Raw genomic sequence first — 23865 nt, 5'->3', positions numbered from 1 at the left:
ATGTTGAATTAGCAAATTTTAGCGTGTCCACGCACACACACACGCACGCATGCATGGTTTATGATCGATGAATTTCAACTACCGTAAACGTAAAAAGAAACAAGGATGGGTCGCCAAATTTCAGGAAACTTCAGAACAAATGAGAAAGGGAGGGAATAATTGTATCTGGGCAAACATGGATACCAAAATCTTCAATGAAACTATCATCAACGTATATGAAAATAACGCCAATACTGAAAAATAAGGCCAATACTGAAAAATGTTTCTCATGTTTGGTCACCGCACCGTTACAGGCAGAACGTCCAGAGGAGGGCAACAAAAATCATACAATACCAGAATTAAGCGAGATGGAGTTACGGTGAGCGGTTGGGTGTCATTTATTTGCCCGTCATGGAAGAGAGAAGAGTACAGGATGACTTGATCACAGCCTTCAAGATTTTAGACCAGTGTGACGAACCATCTTGTTATCAATCTACGTAAACCGAAATTAGTGGCAGCACAGAGGCTTGCAGAAGGTCCGGGTCAGCCGACGCTGCCCTCAACGAGCCTCGTATTGATTCCTAGTGTCCATCTTCGGGCAGGAACGCCTGGCATGGCTCGGCCAAACGGTGGAGGTCATTGTACCTTCCTATCTCGGTTGCCAGTGAGACACAAAGGACGCCTTGTCTTATTTCAATAGCCGTCAAAAGAGCAAATTTCATCTTCAATATTCACATATTCAAATGACGCTTTCTAAATCTAAACATAAAAACGAAACCAGTCTCAAGTACCAGCCTTTGTTATCACCGTGTGGGTTACTGTCCCGTAAATTTCTTGGTCACACGATTTTTCTATTTTTTTCTTGTTAGAAAAAAAAATTGCATAATTCGAGTCCCTAAAGATGGGTTACGTAGCGAGCGAATACTGGTACATTTAATGACATATCGATATATATATATATATATATATATATATATATATATATATATATATATATATATATATTTTTTTTTTTTTTTTTTTTTTTTTTTTACTTTGTCGCTGTCTCCCGCGTTTGCGAGGTAGCGCAAGGAAACAGACGAAAGAAATGGCCCAACCCCCCCCCCCCAAACACAAGTACATACACACGTCCACACACGCAAATATACATACCTACACAGCTTTCCATGGTTTACCCCGGACGCTTCACATGCCCTGGCTTCAATCCACTGACAGCACGTCAACCCCTGTATACCACATCACTCCAATTCGCTCTATTTCTTGCCCTCCTTTCACCCTCCTGCATGTTCAGGCCCCGATCACACAAAATCCTTTTCACTCCATCTTTCCACCTCCAATTTGGTCTCCCTCTTCTCCTCGTTCCCTCCACCTCCGACACATATATCCTCTTGGTCAATCTTTCCTCACTCATTCTCTCCATGTGCCCAAACCATTTCAAAACACCCTCTTCTGCTCTCTCAACCACGCTCTTTTTATTTCCACACATCTCTCTTACCCTTACGTTACTTACTCGATCAAACCACCTCACACCACACATTGTCCTCAAGCATCTCATTTCCAGCACATCCAACCTCCTGCGCACAACTCTATCCATAGCCCACGCCTCGCAACCATACAACATTGTTGGAACCACTATTCCTTCAAACATACCCATTTTTGCTTTCCGGATAATGTTCTCGACTTCCACACATTTTTCAAGGCTCCCAAAATTTTCGCCCCCTCCCCCACCCTATGATCCACTTCCGCTTCCATGGTTCCATCCGCTGCCAGATCCACTCCCAGATATCTAAAACACTTCACTTCCTCCAGTTTTTCTCCATTCAAACTCACCTCCCAATTGAATTGACCCTCAACCCTACTGTACCTAATAACCTTGCTCTTATTCACATTTACTCTTAACTTTCTTCTTCCACACACTTTACCAAACTCCGTCACCAGCTTCTGCAGTTTCTCACATGAATCCGCCACCAGCGCTGTATCATCAGCGAACAACAACTGACTCACTTCCCAAGCTCTCTCATCCCCAACAGACTTCATACTTGCCCCTCTTTCCAAAACTCTTGCATTTACCTCCCTAACAACCCCATCCATAAACAAATTAAACAACCATGGAGACATCACACACCCCTATATACTATGAAGTGGTTGCTTCAGCCCCCCTGTACCCCACCCCAGTGCCGCCGCCACTCATAAAGATATTTCCAAGACACTGGACATATATACATAACCCGTAAGTGCTCGAGAAAGCATCGCAAGAGGAGGAATATTCATAAATGTTTACGTTTTTCTTATCATAACCTACTATACCCAAGACATTCCGAACTAAAGAGGGGCATTCACAAATACAAGGGACATTCTGAACTTAACCTGCAACTAAAGAAGAAGCTCCGTCAGGCTTTGACCAATTTAAACTACTATTCATCACAGACGAATCCAGTCCCATACTGTACTCATTATGAGATTTACTTTACCTAGCCTCCTCTATGTCAGTTAGGAAAAACATAGCTGTCTAAATTTTCTAAATTCTTTACAGTTATCTGTGTCTAGTTATCATGATGACTGTACACAACACAGCCACATTATAGTTAAGTCTACGTCCCTTATTCTTAGGACCTGATAGAATGGCGACCCAAAGTTTAATATGCATTGTGATCAGGTATCATTCTTTTTAATGATAAAAACCATATAAAAGACCATGAACGTTACTTTCATTACCATAAGTTAAGTAAAATGTTAAGAACTCGCATCTGTACGTGAAATTCAACACAGAAAAACTTTACACTACGGAGTGGAGGCTCAATGTGCAATTCAAGAGTTACCCCAACCTCGTTCTCTCAGAAAAAGTCTTCATGGAAAAGAAAACGAAGTTTTTCTTAGCCTGACTATACAAAAATGGTAAACGCCTCGGTGGGTATGCGTATATCCAAATGTTTTACTGTAATACTCCATGAAAAGAAGAATACATGAGATAATGTCCAGTAACAATAGAATAATCAACTTGAAATGACAATGAAAAGAATGTAACTACTTTGTTCTGAATTACCACCGCGATCGATGAAAATGTCAAGGGTGAACGTACGCCAAGTCAATACATAAATGCATGACACAACATATTTTCGCTGTCTTGAGAAACCCAGCTAAAAATATGAACAAAAATGTGAAGAATTAAGCGGGGAAAAAGTGCGAAATCTTACAGACTTGGAGCTCTGGAATTCCAGGAGAAAAAATAAATGATACACAGCATTTTTAGTACAAATCAAATTGGATGAGAGAAAAAAGAAATAGTTGATATAAAGAGAAATCTGATCATTAAGCTGCAGGCAATAGATCAGGTATTACAGAGAAACACAACCACAGAACCTACAAGTGAAACAAGTGGTATGAGGAGAAATACAATGAATACAAACACATAATCATGTGACTTCTAACTAGAAGATATAACCAGAATTGCAACGATATAGTCTATTAATACAACAGCTGGTGTAAAAAGAAATACAACAGTGCAGACTGTCGATAAATTAGGTGATAAACTAAAACAACGATGCAGTTGGAGTTAACAGATAATTATTATCTGTAATCAAATGAAGTACAAAGATGGAACCCTCGTAAGTCTAACTGGCCTTTAACGTCCACGATTTAATACATCAACGCGTTCACTGCACACCTTCGCTTCATTCAGAGGTGGCAATAATGTCTGCAACACTGTTCAAAGGTGCACTTGACGTGGTCAGGTAATCAGTTCCCCCACTGCGAACTTACTCGAACTGTTCATCACAATCTGTGTTAGTTCATGGCATGCACGTGTTGAACCAGACATAAAACTTCCTGTAGCATTGATCCGAGTCGTATTTCGCCCTCTCATTATACTCGTTGAGAATATTTATGAAAGTAACAAAAAAAAAATAAAGTGACCATGAATGTAACAGAGGAATGAGGGAGACAGAGAACATTCCTGCCGCGTCTTGGAGGAGAGGAGACACTTCGAACAATCGGGCTGCTGGGATGAGCTATAAGCAGTGGGATGTTTGTGGTTCAAACAGACGGGACGGAGTATGTAATAGTGATGTGTTATAAGATACGTGGGCATATGACGTGGTGTGACAGAGTGTGCCAAACGAAACATCTTGAAGTGGAGAGGAAAATCAAACACAGGAGAGAGGCGGAGGGAAATGGAGTGAGAGGGCGTAAACCGGTAGGCATCCTGAGATGGTTATGTGAGGGATTATACTGAGGAGAAGAGAGAGGGAAGGGTGAGGGGAGGAGGCAGCACGCCCGAGAGGAGTATTTGGATAAGGAAGCCTGGAGGCTCTTCTGTCATGGGCACTCTCCCCAAAGAGAGGGAAGTTCCTAGAGTGAACGAAGCGTCGGAGAAACAGACAGGCTGATGGAAAGATACAGATAGATAGCAAGACAGATGAAAATACAGATGAGGGAAAGACATTTACATGGATACATAAATACAGATAAAGAGATAGACATATACAGTTTCCTACGTACCTCAGGTATGAAAAAACTTGTCTGTGGATATTTCAAAAGCGTATCTGAGGCATGATTCTGTGATTCACAAAGTACCCTCGGGTTTTTAGTCCTGAATATCATTCGTTTCTATTCTTCACACCTTTCCTGTGACAACCCACCAGGCTCCTCCCACAGGAACCTCACATGACTCTCCGAAAGTGCCTGGATCATACTTCTGGTCTTACTTTTTTAAAAGGTTAAAATACAGTAGGGAAGATTTTCAGTGGGGCTGTTCTGCTGCCATTCTAACGCTTTGTTTGGCAAATGTTTCGCTCTGTAACTCAACGGAAATATAACGAGATTCAATCTAATTTCATTTTACCTATAGAGAAAAATCTTGTAATGCACAGCGAAGGTTTTATACGAGTGGTATACATAAACAATGGGTCAGAGAGGACAAGTGTCACCAGATGGCAGTGTTGAAGGGGCGTCCTTTTCCAGCGCATGACGACGCGACGGAGAACTTATCGCTCCTGATACCAACATAACAACAGTACCGGAGAGCGACGTCTATTTCGGGCGGTGACGGATCATTCCACGTAGAGCATCGCGTCGTGTCGCCTGACTCGTGGTGGAAAGTGTTGCACCAGTGGCGGGATGTGACGTCACCCACACACACACACACACCCACACACACCTGCTGAGGAAACCACTTTACACAGTACAAACTCCAGCCTTATGATAACCACTTCCATGTGTCTTTCTCCTCTTTTCTTCTCGATTCATCTGTGTCTCGGCTTCACACCATTGACACCTCCAGCTGGTGTGTGTCGAGCTGGTGAAGATCTAGACGAAATTATAGGTACTTCCTCCTAATGAAGTACGTACGTAAGTCTCAATGATGTGAAGGCGGTTTGACATCGGTATATGAACCCTTATGAGCACGACGGAACGACCCCCCTGAGCAGGATGACACGACCTTTCTGACCTGACGCCTTAAGGGTTATAATACCCGATGGGTCATACCGACGTGCGACTGAGGACCAGGAACTGCTAACGGTCACACAGGTCCTCGTGAACGGCGACTCTGGCACTAGCGCCTCACATCCGACGGCAAGTTGTTGAGGGAGTGACCATTCCTAGGCACTGACCTGGGCGAAAAGAAACCTCACCGCTTAATATATCTCCCACCGCTGACATAGTTACTACACACGTGAGTTGCATGTATCAATCTAGTAACAGTGGCAGAGAGGAGAAACGGTTTCGTGTGCATATCAACGAGCGTGTTAAATTCTGGTTTTGAGATATCACGAAAAGTATTACATGAATGAAAGCAATTTAGAGCGACTGATTAAAAAAAGTTTTAAGAAAACAATATCAACAAGTAAATTACTCGGCTCTAAGAAGACATCTTTGCAAATACAACAAGACTTTGCATTTCAACGAAATTGTTGCTTGGCGGCGTAAAGCAACAACTTTAAGAAGAGCAACGCCAGGGGCCACACCCTGGCCCTCCCCACCAAGAGGCATCACCAGAGGGGAAGCGGCGACACTTGGTGACCTACTCTCTCGTCTTCCGAGAATTCCCCAAATTAAACCCTCCCTCAAGACGCCCCTACCACACTGTCGGGAGGGACATGTGGAAGGACATGGGACGAGGAGCGCTACAGCGGGGTGAGGAGTGAGGTGAGGCAGGAGGGCAGAAGTGACAAGGATAGTGTGAGCAGCGTGGAGGAAGTGCAGGGAGACAGACGCGATGATGGTGAAGAAAAGGAGGATGAAAGACCTGGAAACAAACGAAGGGTAGTGGAACAAGGATACTGCGAGGGGATTGAGTTAAAGAGGGCCAGAAAAAATAGACAATGGGGCGGACGGTGGAAAACATGGAATGTGGTCAGACTTGAGGACGACGCGAAATAAGAATAGAATCAGCGTACGACAAAATGACGTCAAGATGGAACAGACACGAGTACAGAGCGAGTCTGTCCTGTCACCACCTACATCAACAGACTCTGTTCGTGATACTGTGGCATAACAGACACAACGACTCGGTTCGTGATACTGTGGCATAACAGACACAGCAATCATGTATTGTGGGACTCGTCTTGCTTCTAGTTCAGCATAACAACTTGTGGTCACTGTCTGGCCACAACGACGGTGATCATTGTGAACTACACTGGGAGGAGCATCCGTTATTTTCCACACGTATTATGATGCTACACTCCTGGTGGTGGGGTCCTTGTGTGTACATCTACTCTGGTATTCACCAGCAGTGATGATACGTCCTCTTTTGATATGCAGCCATGGAAAAATAAATAGAAGACTGAAATGAATATCCCTTTAACCTTCTTTGCTGACAACTCCTGAGTTGTCCACGCCCCCACTATCTCAGTGAACCAGTTCAAATGCATCCTCGTCCTAATACTTTATGTGTGTGACATATATATCAAGGGTTCCGGCTTAACGGCTGATCATACAACAGTCGAATCAATGGATGCAACAACATAAATTCCTCTCTCGTATTCTGTCTTGTCATAATTCCCCTTGTCATCGTCTTTTGCTCCTTATTCCTTATCCCATCCCGCTCGTATTCCTTATCCTATAGACTTTCCTCCTTTATCGTGTGTCTCCCGCCCGCTCCTTCTGTTGCATCTCCCACTCCACCACCATCTCTCACTCATCTTCCGTCCTCATGTTTCACCTCCGTCAACCAGTCCCCTCCCTCTCCTCTCACCTCCCCCTCCCCTCCACGTTATACAAAGGGCAGAGTCATCAAGGTCGCCAAGGGTATAATGTCTTGTGTCTGGAGGGAAGGTGTGGATGAAGTCAGCAGTAGGAAAGATGTGGAGGGGGGCTGTGGAGGGAAGATTTGGAGAGTTGAAGGGAAGGGAAGGGAAGGGAAGAGGATATAACTGGGCACAAATAGACGGAAGGGTAGGGGAGGTGCTGATAGATGATGTCTGTAATGGTATCACCGAAGGGACAGTAGGGAGGGCTACTAGTCAAGGGTAGGAACGAAAGATTGTTGGATGAAGGGAAGGTGCTGTAACTCAAAGTGGAGGGACGGTGTGAAGGGGTTGGAGATAGCCTGGTCAGAGTGAGAGAGAGAGAGAGAGAGAGAGAGAGAGAGAGAGAGAGAGAGAGAGAGAGAGAGAGAGAGAGTGTCAGGTAGGACCCAAACACTGAACACTTTGCCCTACTTCACAAGTCAACCAGTTCACCACAAATTAGTAATAACGGCTGAGAACATGGTCTCTCCCTCCCACGCCACCTGCAGAAAACAGTATCTCTCTCCCACGCCACCTGCAGAGAGTGAACAATTTCCTCCTTAGCTATCTGCCATGAACACTGTCTCTCCTTCCCACGCCACCTGTGAACAACGCGCTACCTACACAGAACATGGTCTCCCTTTACCAGACTAGTACAGAGACCATGGTCTCTCCTTACCAGACTAGTATAGAGAACATGGTCTCTCCTTACCAGACTACCTACAGCAAACATGGTTTCTCCTTCCCACACCATCTGCAGAGAACATAGCAGTCTCTCCCTCCTGTCTCATAACACCACCAGCAACTTCGAATATGCAACCCTTGAAACAGCACTAACGTTGTGTAGGCAAAGGTTATACGACAGGGTGACGGGGCACTGCCTTAAGAATGCCGACCAAAACTTGTAAACTGGCTTGAGAGGACAATGGAGGAGGTGAGGTGTGTGTGTGTGTGTGTGTGTGTGTGTGTGTGTGTGTGTGTGTGTGTGTGTGTGTGTGTGTGTGTGTGTGTCTGTGTGTGTGTGTGTGTGTGTGTGTGGGAAGGAGGGTGGAGGTGTCTTGGCATAAAAAAATAAGAAAATAAAGGAAGCGTGGTGAGAATGTTGCATGACTTGAGACGTGCATGTTGGTGTTGTTGTCCTTCTCTGTTGTTCTTCGTGCTGCTGACCGTACCTCCGTGAGGGGCCCCACTAGTCTTACGGGGTTCAAGTACGTCCCTGTAACATCTTCACCGTGTCATTACCATCCGCGAAATGCAAGTCAAAATTAGGTCAATGATCCTTTCAATTAAGGTCGACATATTTTTCTCCTCCTCTTCCCCTTGATAAGCCCAACCTTGATGTAGGGACCAGGGCCAATGAACGTTGCCCTTTTAATAAAAAACTAAAATGGATAACTCATCCAACAACATATAAAATGATACAGTATCATATGGACGAAAAAAAAAAAATGAAATGAAATACAACAGACTCACACGTTCTGGCATCGAGTGCAAACCTCACAAATAAGTTCTTGGGCCACTGGTGATGATTCACAACAACACTTACCATATACACCTCCCACTGTCTGCCAGTCCTTATGGGACGGCTCTTCGGTAACCTAGTTGTGTTAACCCAGCTGGTTATAAATGGCAATTACCATAAGGAACAGAGAGGTAATTACGTGCGTGGCGGAGGTGACTTGGAGGTATGGGGGTTAAGGAAGGGAGTAGGCCTATGAGGGGAACGAGGACTTAGGGATGAAAAGGAAGGATTAGGAGGGCGGTGAGGAGGAGGAGGGAGGGAGGGAGCGTGGGGTGAGAGGGAGTGTGGGGATCCTCGAATTGAAGGGAGGAGGGACAGAGGGAAGTAGGAGGGGAGTGTGTACAGAGGGACTGAAGGAGGGATTGCAGAAGTAGTGGGATTGAGGGAAGGTGTGAAGGGACAGAAGGATTGAGGGTAGGAGTGTGGCAGTAAAGCGACTGAGGGAAGGACTGTGAGGGTATAGAGACTGAAGAAGGGAGTGTTGGGCAGGAGGGTTGGAGGAGGGAGATTGTGTAGTGAGGGAGGGAGTGTGGGGTATGAGGACCATGAGGGAGGGAGGACAAGGACGAGTTAGGGAGGAGTCTGGCCGGGCGGGTCCCGTGACTGATCTGCCGGATATTCTCGTACATATACCACAAGGGTTCGTCTGGCTGTCTTACTCTTCCTTGACCTGATATATATATATATATATATATATATATATATATATATATATATATATATATATATATATATATATATATATATATATTGTGCCTAACAGTCAGAGTATTCGCCCTGCCTAAGTCAGATTAACACGGAGGACTGTATTCATACAAACTACCTAAATATAACCCTTTAACTTTGAACGTCATAGCTCTCACTACATCTAACATAGTTTAATTAACATTCTTTACTTCCAACTTCAGTATCGTATTTCAAATTTTCGTAAATAAATGTTATTACACAATTACACAATTTTTGCGAAAAAAAAAAAATTACGCGTGTAGAGGCTTGAAACAAAATCTAACCCTAATACACAAGTAGACTTGGCAGCAAATTTGACTCTTCTACACTATATACCTATACCTTCCTACCCCATGAGACCCTTTTATCCTCTATGGGTTTTCTGCAGCGTTCAGGAAGGTAGCCATGTCCACCGTGGTCATGAAGGGTCTTGAGATGCAACGATGTAGAGATGGGTGGTGTCCAGAACGTAAGAGGATAAAGTGCATTTCGTATATGTCTAGGGAGTGTGGTTTTAGACAGGTGTGTCTGGAGGGTTACCATTCAAGATCTGAGTTGTGATTGGCGGTTGTTTGGTGTTTGTTGTGTCATCTGGGTTAGGTTAGGTTTTGTCAATGTTGTGTTTGCTGGGGGGTGGGGGGAATCTGTGAGTATATGTTGATGAAGTTTGAAGCAAGGGTGAGTTTTTCTACTCCACTGTGCAGATGTTGGGTGTACGTGGTCACCAGGCAGCAAAATATTGTTCCAAGTGCTGTTTCGTGTAGTCTGCAGCTTCGTTCTATTTGCTTTTGATTGTATAATCTGTTAGCAACGAGAGATGTCAATTTTGTGCTGGAAAAAAATAATCTATACTTTTCTTTTTAATCAGTACTTTGCTTTCTTATATGTACTTTACCTTAAGACGTGAAACATCGCCTCCCTGTGTTCAGTGGCTGTCAGCTGGGGGGTTCATGACCCGTTCAGCCCCCCTGGGTTTCATGTCTCTACAAAACCCTCCCTGCATGGTGCAATGGTCATCAATTATTTGTAACTTCCAATGAATATCTCTCGGCCGTCAGCCTCACATGTGGAAGGTATTGTTCCTACCGGCTTCTCCCCCACACACACAGACCGGCCCACTACACACACACACACACACACACACACACACACACACACACACACCTACGTATCCAGGCAGGGAATGTTCACCTGGCCTCCAGTATATTCCAGGCCTTTATGGGTTGATATCCTACCTGGGCTGAGAATCTTACCCTCGATTCGCTGAAGGAAGCGTCTGCAGAAAACATGTAAGAGACATATGGTCGAGTCCTACCAGGCTATAGGAAGACATATGGTCGAGTGCTACCGGGCCATAGTAAGATATATGGTCGCGTGCTACCAGGCCATAACAAGACATATATATGGTCGAATATAATCAGGTCATAGCAAGACATATGGTCGAGTGCTACTAGGCCAAAGTAAAATGAGTAAGAGCTGAAATTAATCAAAATATATTATCGTGTGTGTGTGTGTGTGTGTGTGTGTGTGTGTGTGTGTGTGTGTGTGTGTGTGTGTGTGTGTTTAACCAACAATCCAGGGTGAGTCACCTATGACGTGGGTTGGCCGTGGTGTTTTATGAGCAGCTTCCAGAAGCCGAGTGATGAGGGCTCTGAACCTCGGCTCACGCTAATCGACTAACTCAGTTCTGTGCGTGAATCACCCCACCACACTCCTCTTCATTCTTCCACTGCAAACAAACAAGTAAAACCCAACACCATGCCTTGAGTACTAGTCGATTCGTGTGAATGGCGACAGCTGTAAAATATCTGATAAGAACTTCACTTGCAACGAAGCTCTCGTCTTTTGTGCCCCATCTCTCGGACTATCATTTTACCTTTGCATAAGGTGGATACGCTTGACCTCAGCATGGGATAAGGTTTCTAATATTTAGCGTCTGGTTTACCATATGGCGCGGCGCTGGAGAAACCCCCCCGTGGCCGGCGGAGGATATGTGCTCATGCCATGGGTGACAGCTCAAGGGTGCGACACCGACAGGCCACTTTTTACGACTTCTGGAGCACCTACACTCGTTAACATCGTCTGACCTTCGGTAGATACACGAACCTTTCAAATGGGTGATTCAACGAGTATTAATAAGAAGGGGATAATCAACAGAATCTCTTGGCATCGTCTTACTCCTACTGGTGGGATGTTTGTACATATATGTGCCGAGCACACATTTATCGTACACATACACCACACACATATACACAAATTCTTACTACAGTGCGATCACCCGGACAGATCGGCATATACCATAAGAGGTAAAGTCATGTGTGGTTTAATATGCAGCCTACGAAAACCGCCCACACCTACACGAGCTGGCCTCCGACACCCACGGAGACGACACCTACGCTCCCTGGCCCTCACTCCTCCTGCTTCATGACGTCACTGTTGAGTCACGGCAGGTTGGGAGAACTATGACGTCACTCCCGTTCGACGAGAGGTTGCATGTTGTCCAAAACAAGTCTTTCCGCCCGTGGGATTTGTCCACTGGTCGGAGCGTCACCAAAGGGCTTACCAGGTACTAATGGGACTCCCAGATATTTTGAGGTTCGGGACGAGGAGGAGGAGGAGAGGAGGGTGTTTGGATAGCAGTGGCCACTTCTTTACACCCGATGTTATGAGCGAGAATGTGGGGAACCGCATCACCACTCTTGCCATACAGCGGTCACCCCACCTTGCCACCAGAGCGTACACAACGAACCTGAAGTTTACACACGACGACATGAGCTGGATCATACGACACTGGCTTTATCCTGTGTTCCACTGGACATACAATGGGAATCTTGGCCAGGTGGTGTTGTGAAGTGTCAGGGGCCGGGCGGGCGAGCTGGCAACGTCAACAACGCGCCATCATCACTCGCTGGTCGCCGGGTTTCAGGTGTACGATGCTGAGACGAGCCTCACCCTCAAAACGTTTCCACATCTCCCGCACGGTATAACGTCACTCTTAATACGTGCATTACGAAAAAAAAAAAAAAAGAAAAACGTGTGAACGTTTTATATATCTTGGTCTGTAAGCTGAGGGGAAAACTACGTAGCGAGTTCGGTCTTCTTGGTGTTTGGGTGTTGCTGCTGCTGGTGCCGGAGGTGTGTGTGTGTGTGTGTGTGTGTGTGTGTGAGGAGGAGGAGGTGGGCTTCTGTGATCATTGGGGCAGTAAGAGCCAGTCAAGTGATGCTATCCCTGTGTCCCGCCCACACACCACCACCACCACCCTCTCTCTCTCTCTCTCTCTCTCTCTCTCTCTCTCTCTCTCTCTCTCTCTCTCTCTCTGCTGAATTACGTGATCATGTTCCCGCCTCTGCCTTCGTCTCCCTCGCGATCTCTTACCTGTCATTCTCCTCGTTCCTAACCCACTGTCATCATCAAGTTAAGCGTTACTGCTCCTACCTGTACTAAGTCTATTTCTTACACGGTGAACACTGTTATTCAAGATGTAAATATGAATCAAATATAAAGTTTTCTTTCACCATGTGACTGACTTTCAATGTTTCTGATAAACAAAGACCATTCTTTTATCTCTATTATCTCTTTTAAAAAAAAGAGCGATAAAATTCTGCCAATGTTTAATACTGTCAAATCAGCTTACCTGTAAATATGCTATATGTACAACTTCTTCCTGGTCTCCCCTCCCTACACTTCTAACCACGTCCACGCAAGATCTAAGTATGTACGCAAAATACAGTTTAATACGAAGGTGACGAAAAACAGACACGTAAAACACACAAGAATTCCTTCACGAAATGTAAAGAAACACCCCAATGGTTTATGTAAGAATCTCTATTACCACTGTCATGCTACCAGCATCACGAAAATTGTGCTGATGAAAGGACCTGTTGGTGTTTACACACATCGTGTGTGTGTGTGTGTGTGTGTGTGTGTGTGTGTGTGTGTGTGTGTGTGTGTGTGTGTGTGTGATCACTAACTGTGGGTCAAAGGAAGAGAGTTTTACACCAGTGATGCCCCAGTCTGTTTACCTCGTACCCAGGCACTCACTGATCGACCAACCCCCGAAGAAAGGATGAACATCTGGGTTGGCTGTAGGCCGACTGGCAAACCCATGATCCGAACCCATGCGGGCACCAGGGTGACTCATGGTCAGCAACGTGTGCGTGTGTGTGTGGTAATACAGTAACTTCGAGAAGAACACATCAGTCCGATAATGGATGGAAAGGCAGTAAAGCTAACACTTCCGGATCTTGTGATGCATTTCCCTGTGGTCCGGAAAAAAAAAGAGACGACAATACTGGGCCCTTAAATGGTGTCTAGCTCCTGTGTGGGGAGGCACCATTTTAGGGATGGAGTTCCAAGTCACATCCCGTCCCCTACGACCCTCAGGGACGACAAATGGATAGGTACACTGCAGAGGGATGGTCAAAGTTGTTGGTTATGGTGAGTGGGACGTAGTCCGGTGTGCTATATTGTCGGGTCCTGCGAAGTGTGCCGGAGGTAACGGATTTCGTGCCGGCATGGCCACATGATGAGGTGCACTAGGCCACAGACTCACCACAGAACAGCTGGACTGCTCTCCCCAAGCCAGCCTAAATGTTGACTTCCTCTCCTCCAGCATCATCTTCCCTGGTGCGTCATCACGTCTCACGCCGTCCTTCGTCCATGGGTCTTCAGGCTCCTCCATCGTTCTATTCCAACGTTCAATACTCGGTTCTTTCAGCATTTCTTACTCCTCCAGCTCTTGTCGTTGTTTCCGTGTTTCCCATTCCTTTCCAATTCTCCCTCATCCGTCTTTACCCCTAACTCTTCTTCACTGATTTCTGATTCTCCTTCACATGCACTATCGGCTTCTACAACCCGCCCTTTTCCTCTCCCCTTCTCGTTTCTCACTCCACCTCCACCTCACAGCAGTCCTCCCTCCCCCACCCACTATTCTCCACGAGCCAGGAAATAGCTGGGAGTTCCGGGCTTTCATCTCGGCTCGTCAATATCACGTCTCCTCCTCCAGAGTCGTGTGGCCGACCAGCCCATCAGCGACATGGCTTCTAGCGTGACTCCGTAATGCTGTGGTTGTTGCCCTCGTCGACCCTGATCCTTCACTCTGTTGCCGCTTTCGCCACGTTTGTTCAAAGCATCATGGAATATAAAGCGCCTTTTATAGAAAAAGAAACACCGTCCTCTGTCCCGAATGAGGATATATCCACTGTGGATACGAGAAAGTCCTCCGTGTAAGGAGGGAAAAATGTCAATCATCTGTATGGGCAAGCGGTCTGTTGAAGTACGGAGCAGCGTCTTTTGTGCGATACGAAAGCAACACTTCCCTGAGTCTACTAGGCAGGGTTAAGTGTGATATGTCGCCAATGGGAAGAGTAGATACGGAGATATACTTCCTTCTTTCCTTCTTTCTCTCAACCGAAACAATGCAGTGGCTCTCATTCTTCACTTCCCTTCCCGTATTTCAGATGGATTTTCTATTCTAATCCAACGGACCCTATTTATCGTTGGTACTGGGAAGTGTCCCGTATGTGAAGGGGAGACGTGTACGTGTACGGTAAAGAGAGAGGAAGTGGTGTGAGAGCGGCATGCTGGTAGATTCGTCCTGTGTAGAGGCGGTAGGGAAGAGGTTGTGTTGTGTGAGGAGGGAGGCAGTGTGGGGGCGGGTGGGACATTTGTGTACTGGGAGGAAGTCCCTTGTGTTTGAGGTGTGGCAGTGTGCTGTGTATCTAAGGGGGTTGAAAGGCATTGTGTATGCGCGCACGCGCCCGTGTGTGTATGCGAATTTATGTGTGCGTGTGTGTGTGTGTGTGTGTGTGTGTGTGTGTGTGTGTGTGTGTGTGTGTGTGTGTGTGTGTGTGAGTTTATGTACGTGGGGAGTGTCTGGTACGAACAATCATGTTCATGGCGATACTAAACTCGGGTATACCCAACGAGAGAATACAAAATCTTCATCACTGACGTACAAATAAGTTGAAAATACCCATGACAAGTCTGCATGTCACAAGGAAAGTAACCTTAAGTCAGTCAGAACTTAGCGAAGAATACAGTGTACTGATATACGGCAGCAACTATACACAGATGTGTACAGATCTGATACAACAGCTGTCTAACATTCTTGTGGCCTTGTGAATATTCTATATGAAAATGTATTTAAATGTACAAGTCTGCCGACGATAGTCATGTGTGTGTGCGTGTGTGTGTGTGCGTGTGTGTGTGTGCGTGTGCGTGTGTGTGTGTGTGTGTGTGTGTGAAGGCTAGGGTTGGCAGGCCGCAGACCGTGTAGGTGATTTCAACGATCTTGTTGACAGGAACTCTCATCTGAACTTTTTCCTGATTTGTCACCTCTTGCATTATCAACCCCTCGCTACCAAACGGGTCATCCTCATTAATTTGGTCTTGTTCGCAGGTAAAGTGAAGGAAGAGCGTGAATGAAGAGGTGGAGCTCCAGACAGCCAGTATCTGGGACTCGCCGCCTACACGGGAGTCCAGAGCGGCCGGCCCACGGGAGAGTTAGTCTGAGCAGGACGGTGCCACGAACGGACGTGTGGCGCTTGGCTCTTGTGGTCTCCCGTGCCCACAGTGCTGACTCCAACTGTGCTGTGTTGAACTATCGTAAGCTCTGCCAACCCCTGCCGCAGCAATCATGGGAGTTGAGGATAAGAAGAAGAAGAAGGGGCAGAAGGATAAGCGTCCCATGACGCCCAAGGAGAGGTGTATCTGCCAGATCTGCACGTGCGGGTGAGTTATCTCCTATGTCTCCGTCTCTGACCCACCCACCTGTTGACTGACACCCTTCCACAGGTGAGGCCAAAAGCCTCCGCGAGTGTGTGTGTGTGTGTGTGTCCCTCCCTCCCTCCTCCTCCCCCTCAAACCTGTACGTCATTCGCCTCAGTCGTCCCACTGGGTTGTAATCCACAGTTAAGGCCACAAAAGTTATCGCGATGTGGAGTGCCGTGGGCCGGGAGAGTGGTAGGGGGCGGGGCCTTATTTGGTAGCGTGGCCCACTCACCGCCACCAACGCTCTGCACATGCGAGAGACGGCGGCGCCCTTCAGGCCCGCCCACGGTTCTGCACGCCCATACCCAACACCTCATTATCCACATTCGCTGGAGGGAGAGAAAAAATATATTAAACCCCAAACCACTACACCAGAAGACAAGGTCGTGGACACTCCCTCTCGGGTGAGGTCCCCCAGTCGTCCCTCGTCGTGATACCCTGCTTGCTGGGTTCGACTCGGTGCAGTTCATGAGGTCATTAGTTATACACGACTCTACTGTGTGCTGACGGTACGATCCATAAGAAAATAAGATGTTAGGACCTTTTTTCTCTCTCTCCCTCTTTCTTTCGCCTGGTTGCTGGGGAGGAGGCGATGGTGGGGCTATAAGCTGGGGGCGCCCGGCCGGGCAGGAGAGTGGCAGGGGTCCACCGGGCAACCAAGGGCGCCACAAGGTGAAAGTCTGCACCCGCTGCCTCTGCACTCACTCCTTCCCCTCCACGCTCACTGATTCCTCTCTCTCCATACTCACTTTTCCTCTTCACTCTCTCTCTCTCTCTCTCTCTCTCTCTCTCTCTCTCTCTCTCTCTCTCTCTCTCTCTCTAGACTTACGTTTCTCCTCCACACGCGCTGCTCTGTCTCCCCCACACTCACCTCTTCCTCTCCAGAGTCACGCCTCCCTCCAACCTCCCTCATCTTTCTGTGAAACCCTCTTGCAACACAACAAAAATGTTATGTTCGTGTCATGACTTCCATGTCGGATTTCTTTTACTCTTTCCAGTTTCTCTACCGGTCTATAACTGCTCCGGGATCCCTTGGAGTAGCTCCAAGACCCCTTTCTCAGGAGCTTCTGCAGCTCCAAGACTGCGCTACATCCAGTAGCAGGGAAATGACGTAATCTCCTGAAAGGAACATTTCTTCGACGAGACTGTACTCCGGATGATACAGCCTTCGGTTACACCATTCTGTCTAGTCTTCTCCTACATCACCACCCGCTTCTGTAAGGATCTGGTGCTCCCCCAAGAACACCACATGCCGCACTACAGCCCCACCAGGGGCTTCCTCCATAGAGCAGCAACTGCTTCTTCAGTGCCTTCAAGTAACCCTCCATCTTCGCCCTTTGCCATTTTCCCGTCTAGAACCCCGTACACCCACCACCGACCCTCGCCCCACCCAAGCCACCCACCACCACCATCCTCCGCCCAACCCAAGCCACCCAACACCATCAAATCCCGTCCCACCCAAGCCACCTACCACCGACCCCCGCCCCACCCAAGCCACCCACCACCGTACAGCCCCCTCGTAGGTGGGCAGCGAAGGGAAATACCCTCAGCGATCAGAGTACCTCAGGTGCTCTCCTTGACTCCACGCCTACACGGGGCTGTTCTCTGATTACACCTCCACCTCCCCACCCCCACTCCAAGTACAGTGTTTGGTCCCCAGCACCTGCATCATCCCCGCCCGCCCCTGCGAGGGCACTGGTGACTCTCCTTCTCGTTCATGACAGCCCTGACAACCCTGATATCTACCACTCGGCCACACAACTGCCAGCAGGGAGCCCGCACAAATGCATGATACACCAGTTTGCTACGTATGTGTACGTACGTATGATGACCCGGTGATGAAAATCGATGTAAAGCTGGAAATTGATGCACGACATGCCTCGCCAAAGTGTTCACGGGAATGACGAAATGTCCTGACACAAGGCGAAGGATACCTCGCACCTGTGCCAGATCTCCTGCTCCATTGATGACATCATACAACTTGGCAACGCCGCCCGGGCCACCTGCAGCCGTCGACACCTCCGTGTGGATGGTTGAATATCATCGACTCTGCGTCTCGCTATCTCTCGACTCCAAGATCACCGGTTTGTGAGAGGAAGTCCCTACGTGTGATCCAGTATTTCACACTCATAATAAACTACTCTCGACAGCGCACGCCACAATAAATACAAATGTTGACTAAACGTGCCAAACACCACCCAGTGGATGCGTGGTTCATCGTAACACAACGAACCGGAGCTTCGGAGACTCGTTAAAGCACAGGGTTCGAGACTGTCTGCATGAAGCAGCAGCAGCAGCAGCAGAAGCTTGTCATGAACAAACACAGTGTCTCGGGTTAAGGCAGCCAGAGAGCCACGCCCGCATGTGGGGAGCCACTCACTCAAGTCATACGACCAATACCAACCCCAGCACCGCCGCCGCCGGGTCGGCCACTCCCTCCCCCTTTGCCCAGCAGGAATCAAAGGCGTCCTCATACCACGTTACCCACAAGGAAACTTCCCAGCATGAACACTATCTTCCCTACGTCTCTCTCCCTCCCTCTTCATCTCTTTCTCACGATGTCCACGAAGGGGTGGAGGAAATACCACCTACACTCCCTTTAAAACCAGATATATACCGAGAATATGTGAACAACACAGCGCTTCTCAGTTTATACAATACTCCCCCTACTACTACTCCTCCTCTTCCTCCTCCTCCTCCTCTCCCCCTCAACCCAACCTCCTCACCCCTCCAGGCGTTCAACACTCTCCCGACACGTAAACACAGCTGAGACGTGGTGCAAGCCTCGGGTTTTAAAGTCTGGGTTTTAAAGACACTCCTCGTGACGCACGTGATGCACTTGTTTTCAGTGCGAAAACTTCGGTTCCCACTGCAGTGCTTCGTTGCTCTGCCTCAGCCGCACACTTGTGAGTTTGACTGACCCCCTTGGCTACGACGGTACGACCCTTGAGAACGACATGCACGACCCCCTGATTATGATGGACGGGACTTCGACCTAACCCCTTAAGGGATGGGTCAAGGTGCTAAGCAGTCCAACACAAGGGTCGTACCATTGTGGTTAAGGGTCGTTCCATCCTACTCAGGGGTCGTACCGTTGTACTTAAGGCTCGTACTGTCGTGCTTAAGGGTTTAATTGAATAACAAGCTGAGCAACTACCTAACCACAGGCGCCAGACCCGCGCACTGACATCACCATGATGCCGCCACAATCACCATGACAGTGACAACACCACCACCATGAGAGTGACATCACGACCACCATAATAGTGACAACACCAGAGGGACGAGTTGCGAGGAATGCCATAGGTCTATGCGCGGTAGACACAACAGCGCCAAACACCAGAGATGGGAAAACATCGAGAGAAGACATGCAAAATACCGAAGGGTGTTGATCTAGATGAAGGGTCACGGTCCTGATGAAATTGCTCCGTATGTGCTGTAGACGTGCGAAGATGCACTTGAGCAACTGTGTGAAACGTCCATGAGTTGATGAACTGCAGAGTGGTCTGCCTGAGGAGTGAGGTCTGCATGGTGCTGGAAAAGATAATCGGAAAGAAAATGGATGACTCCCTACCGAGGAGAAACTAAGTGAGAGACAACAAGGCTACAGGGAAAGGTCATGAGTAACGAACCTCATAGATTTCCACGAGAGAGTGAGCTCTGTTTTTAGAGAAACGATAAGGCGGGGTGGATTTCTGTGTCTGGACTGCCAAAACACATTTGGCACTGCACATCACATGAGAATGGTAAAGAAACTAGATCTTCACGCAGGAATAAGGGGGGGGGGGACAACTTGCCAACAGGATTGATCTCCTACCCAAACATGTTTGCAGATGATGCTAAAGGCACGAGAGAAAACAAAAGCGAGTCACTGTGTCAACCTGTAAGAGACACAGACAAACTAGAGTTGGTATGATGCTTGAGGAATTTCAACCCGAGTATTTGTAATAGTAATAGGGTGGAACACTGCGAAAGAAAGAGTCGAACCAAATATTATCCAGAAAGAAATAAGCTGAAGCAAATATTAGAATAATATTCGAGTTTACGGATAAGGAAACATTTAGCAAGCTATTCACATCTTACATACCACCAAATTAGAATATGCCTCCTAAGTTTGGTCACAGGCACTTAAAGAAGCATGAAGAACAACAGACAAGGTCCAGTTGAGTTATAGGCAAAGTCTAGAGACCTTAAGTTTGTCAATCATGGAAGAGAGAAGAGTTTACAATGACTTGATTACGTCTGTTAAGCTTTTTAACCAGCTTCGTGATGCAGACAACAGGAAACAGTTCCTCGAAAGATGCAAGACTGCAATAACTAAAGGCCAAAACGTGAAATTAAGGAAGAGACTTAAAAGAGAAAATATGTACAGAAGTACTTCTTTATATATGACTTGTGTACGTAAGGAATAAACTGAATTACTGTATGCAAGCAGAGAACGTTCACGAGATGACCTAACGAGTGTAGAACTCCCTCCCCGCCCAGTACAAACAGACAATTACCACCACCCACCACCATCATGGCAATGACAACACCGCACCCATGAAAGTGGCAACATTACCACCATGCCAGTGACATCATCACCGAGAGAATGAGGACATCATCACAGGTGATGGTACAATGACTCATTTATGGCTGGCTCTTCCAGAGCACAGGGACGGTACAGCCGTAACGCCATGAAATCGCCAGGGGAATACTACCATGAACAGTTTGTTACACGATCGTAAATGACACCTACCACCACCTCCACCACCGCCACTGCCACCACCACCGCCGGCCACGGGAAAACGAGGACACTATGATAACGACACGACCAAGTTATAACGCTGACAGCACAACAGTGACAACACCGGGACTTTGACACCGGGACAACACAGGAGCGACATCACCATGATGGTAACACAGCCACAATAACAGTGACAAGATGCGAGCAATAGAGTGACAGTGCCGCCGTGAAAGACACCACAGTAACAGTGACAACATCAGCAGAAGACAGTGGCAACACCACCATGATAGTGGGACTACCATAAGGTCAACGGAGGAGTGACACCACAACCATAACAGTGCCAACGGAAGGACAGCACGGTGACATCACCATGGTGTTGACCGCCACCATAACAGTTACAATATTCAACACAACACCGTGACATCACCACCACGATAGTGACAACAACAGCACAACACAGTGACACCACCACACAGGACTATAACAACACTACCATGGCACCGTAAGTTACATCATCACCATGACAGAGTGACAACACTACCATGATACTGACCTCTACCCCAAACCAATCATGACGCATTGACAACACTGCCGTGACACCAATCATGGAAGGACAACACCAACATCATTGACAACACCAGGACAACACCAAAACCACCATAATGGTAGCAACACCATCATCACTACCACCACCAGAACCACACCACCATGACAATAGTACCACCGCCGTACCACACAAAACAACGCGTAGTGTTGGGTCCTGGGTAACACATGTGGAATATTTTACCGTCCCGCCACCACATGTGTGGTACAGGCTTATCGTCAGAGAGCACCAGCAGCAGCAGCAGCAGGAGCGGGCTCCCTCTGCACCAAGGGGGCGGGTTGTGTTGTACCAGCCTGGCTGTTAACAACGTCGGCCCCAGCCTCTGACCTTGGTGTACCCTGGGCTGTGGCCGGCGTGTGACCCAGAAAACACGAGTGGTGTTCAATTATTATCGAGGTGGGGGGGGATGAGCTGACTTCCCACCCACCCCCCCCTTGCTTGACCTCAACCCTCACTCATGCACTGAAAATATCTAGCCGCTTTTAACAATCACTGGAAGCAAGGGCGTGACCGGTTCGTGGAAATTCATTACTGGGGAGGAAAAATAAAAGATTATTCTGAAGGTAACAAGAATTCGAGGGGCGTCGACGGTGTAGGCTCAACGTACCAGAACCTATTGACGGCGGAAGCGAGGCTGGCGGGGCCCTGCGCAAGTTCAGCTCACAGAGAGGGGCTGGCAGCGCCCAATCACCTTCCGTAAAATATCCACATTACGTACGTGAGTGCGGAAGGAGAGCCCAGGCAGGCTACCAACGCCCATGGGAGGAGGTTTCAAGGTCTACGTGTTTCTGTCTGGAGGGTTTAGAAAGCGTGGAGGGGGACAGACGCGTGTGTGAGACTCGTGGTAGTCATTCCCGTCCACAGACGTCCTCCGCTCCTGAGGGTAAACCCGTGTTACACAGGAAGATGGGGCGCTCCCTGATGCATCAGACTCTCCGGGGAAAAACTGACACCGTCTCGGATGAGGTGTCTTGGTAGTGAAAACTCACAGTTTACTCCGCTCGCTACACACCCTGCATCAGCCTTACACACATCCTGTTAAATCATTCACTGCCTACAGCCCGCCAGCCCCCCCACCAGCCTACCATCCGCACGCCCACTCACCAACCCACACCCCTTTTACCTCTTCCCCTCACACCATAGTTCTCCATCACTTCACACTACGCTAACCCCCTATCCCCTTTTCACTACACTCCTACTGTATCCCCCACACTACAGGGACCCCCTCTGTACCCACCCATGGAATAACAAACACCATCGCCCTCCCCCGCAACACAAGAGCCTCACATGGCACCTCGCCTGCCACAACACCACCCCTCGTCTCGCCGTCGCTATCATCCCGGCACCAGAACACCCACCACCGACAACAACCCACGTATACCGACTCTTGATCTTCTCCGTCATCTCCAACAACCTGACTGGCTACCCAAAGCCCCTCACAACAAACTCAACATCCAACTGACTGCAACACTTCGAACACCTGATCTCTCTACAATCCGCAACTACCCAACCAGCAGCCAGTCCCTTTCTCAATCATAACGAGAACCCCAATACTACCTAGTCCCTCCAAAACGTTATGAAGAACTTCCCTCCACTCCAAAAATAACAACCCCGCCATCGTCTAACCACCCCCACCCCCTGCTAACCATAAACACAACCCCAACACCGCCTGATCCTCCCACACATCACCATAACAACCTAAAACAGTACCTGATTCCTCTTCATAACACCATCTGTCCTTCCTGCACTTGGCAATAACAACCCCAGCATCGCCTTGTCGCCCCTTCCCTCCCCTCAGAACCACAACAAACCAGCAGCATACCACCCGTGTCCCTAGCAGGGCAGGTTGTAAACAGTAGACCCCAGACAGGAAGCTCGGTCGGTGATTTCGCTTACTGTTTTGTTTCCTGCGGTCCAGCAGGGAGATAACGCTAGATTATTTGGCCGTCACACCCTGCATCAGTCCTCTGCTGGAGAGAGAGAGAGAGACGGAGGGTCAAGAAGCGCACACACACAGAGAGAGGGGGGACAATTAAGAGAGCAGACACGCCGCCGCGCTCCTCGCTAGCACTGCACCAGCCTCGGAGTAGCGAGATATATCCCCCCTCTCCCTCCGGTGTCAGACCGCCCTTCCTCCCCCAAAAATCTAATGACATCACCGTAAAATTAGCCGCGACGCTGGACACTGGCGTCTGTGAGTTTCTTCATTTCCCAGAAGTAAATGCTAGCGGTGGAAGAGCGTTACGTAACAGATGTGAGTTACGGCTGTGACGCGTTTCCCCTTCTATCCCTCCCCCCCCATCATCAACC

The 23865-nt window shown here is 47.9% G+C and overlaps 1 protein-coding gene across 2 annotated transcripts in view; it reads left to right on the top strand.

Moving 5' to 3' along the window:
- Positions 1 to 23865, top strand: part of LOC139758060 (uncharacterized) — a 113644-nt gene that overhangs the window by 31197 nt on the left and 58582 nt on the right. For both annotated transcript variants that reach the window (XM_071679126.1, XM_071679125.1), the window contains exon 2: positions 15855 to 16186. In XM_071679126.1, coding sequence (XP_071535227.1) covers positions 16092 to 16186 — 95 coding nt within the window. In that variant the 5' untranslated portion in view covers positions 15855 to 16091. The remainder of the gene's footprint in view (positions 1 to 15854; positions 16187 to 23865) is intronic.

The sequence above is a fragment of the Panulirus ornatus genome, chromosome 29, assembly GCF_036320965.1.
Source record: "Panulirus ornatus isolate Po-2019 chromosome 29, ASM3632096v1, whole genome shotgun sequence".
Taxonomy (NCBI): Eukaryota; Metazoa; Arthropoda; class Malacostraca; order Decapoda; family Palinuridae; genus Panulirus; species Panulirus ornatus.
This window is presented reverse-complemented; position numbering and strand designations above follow the sequence as displayed.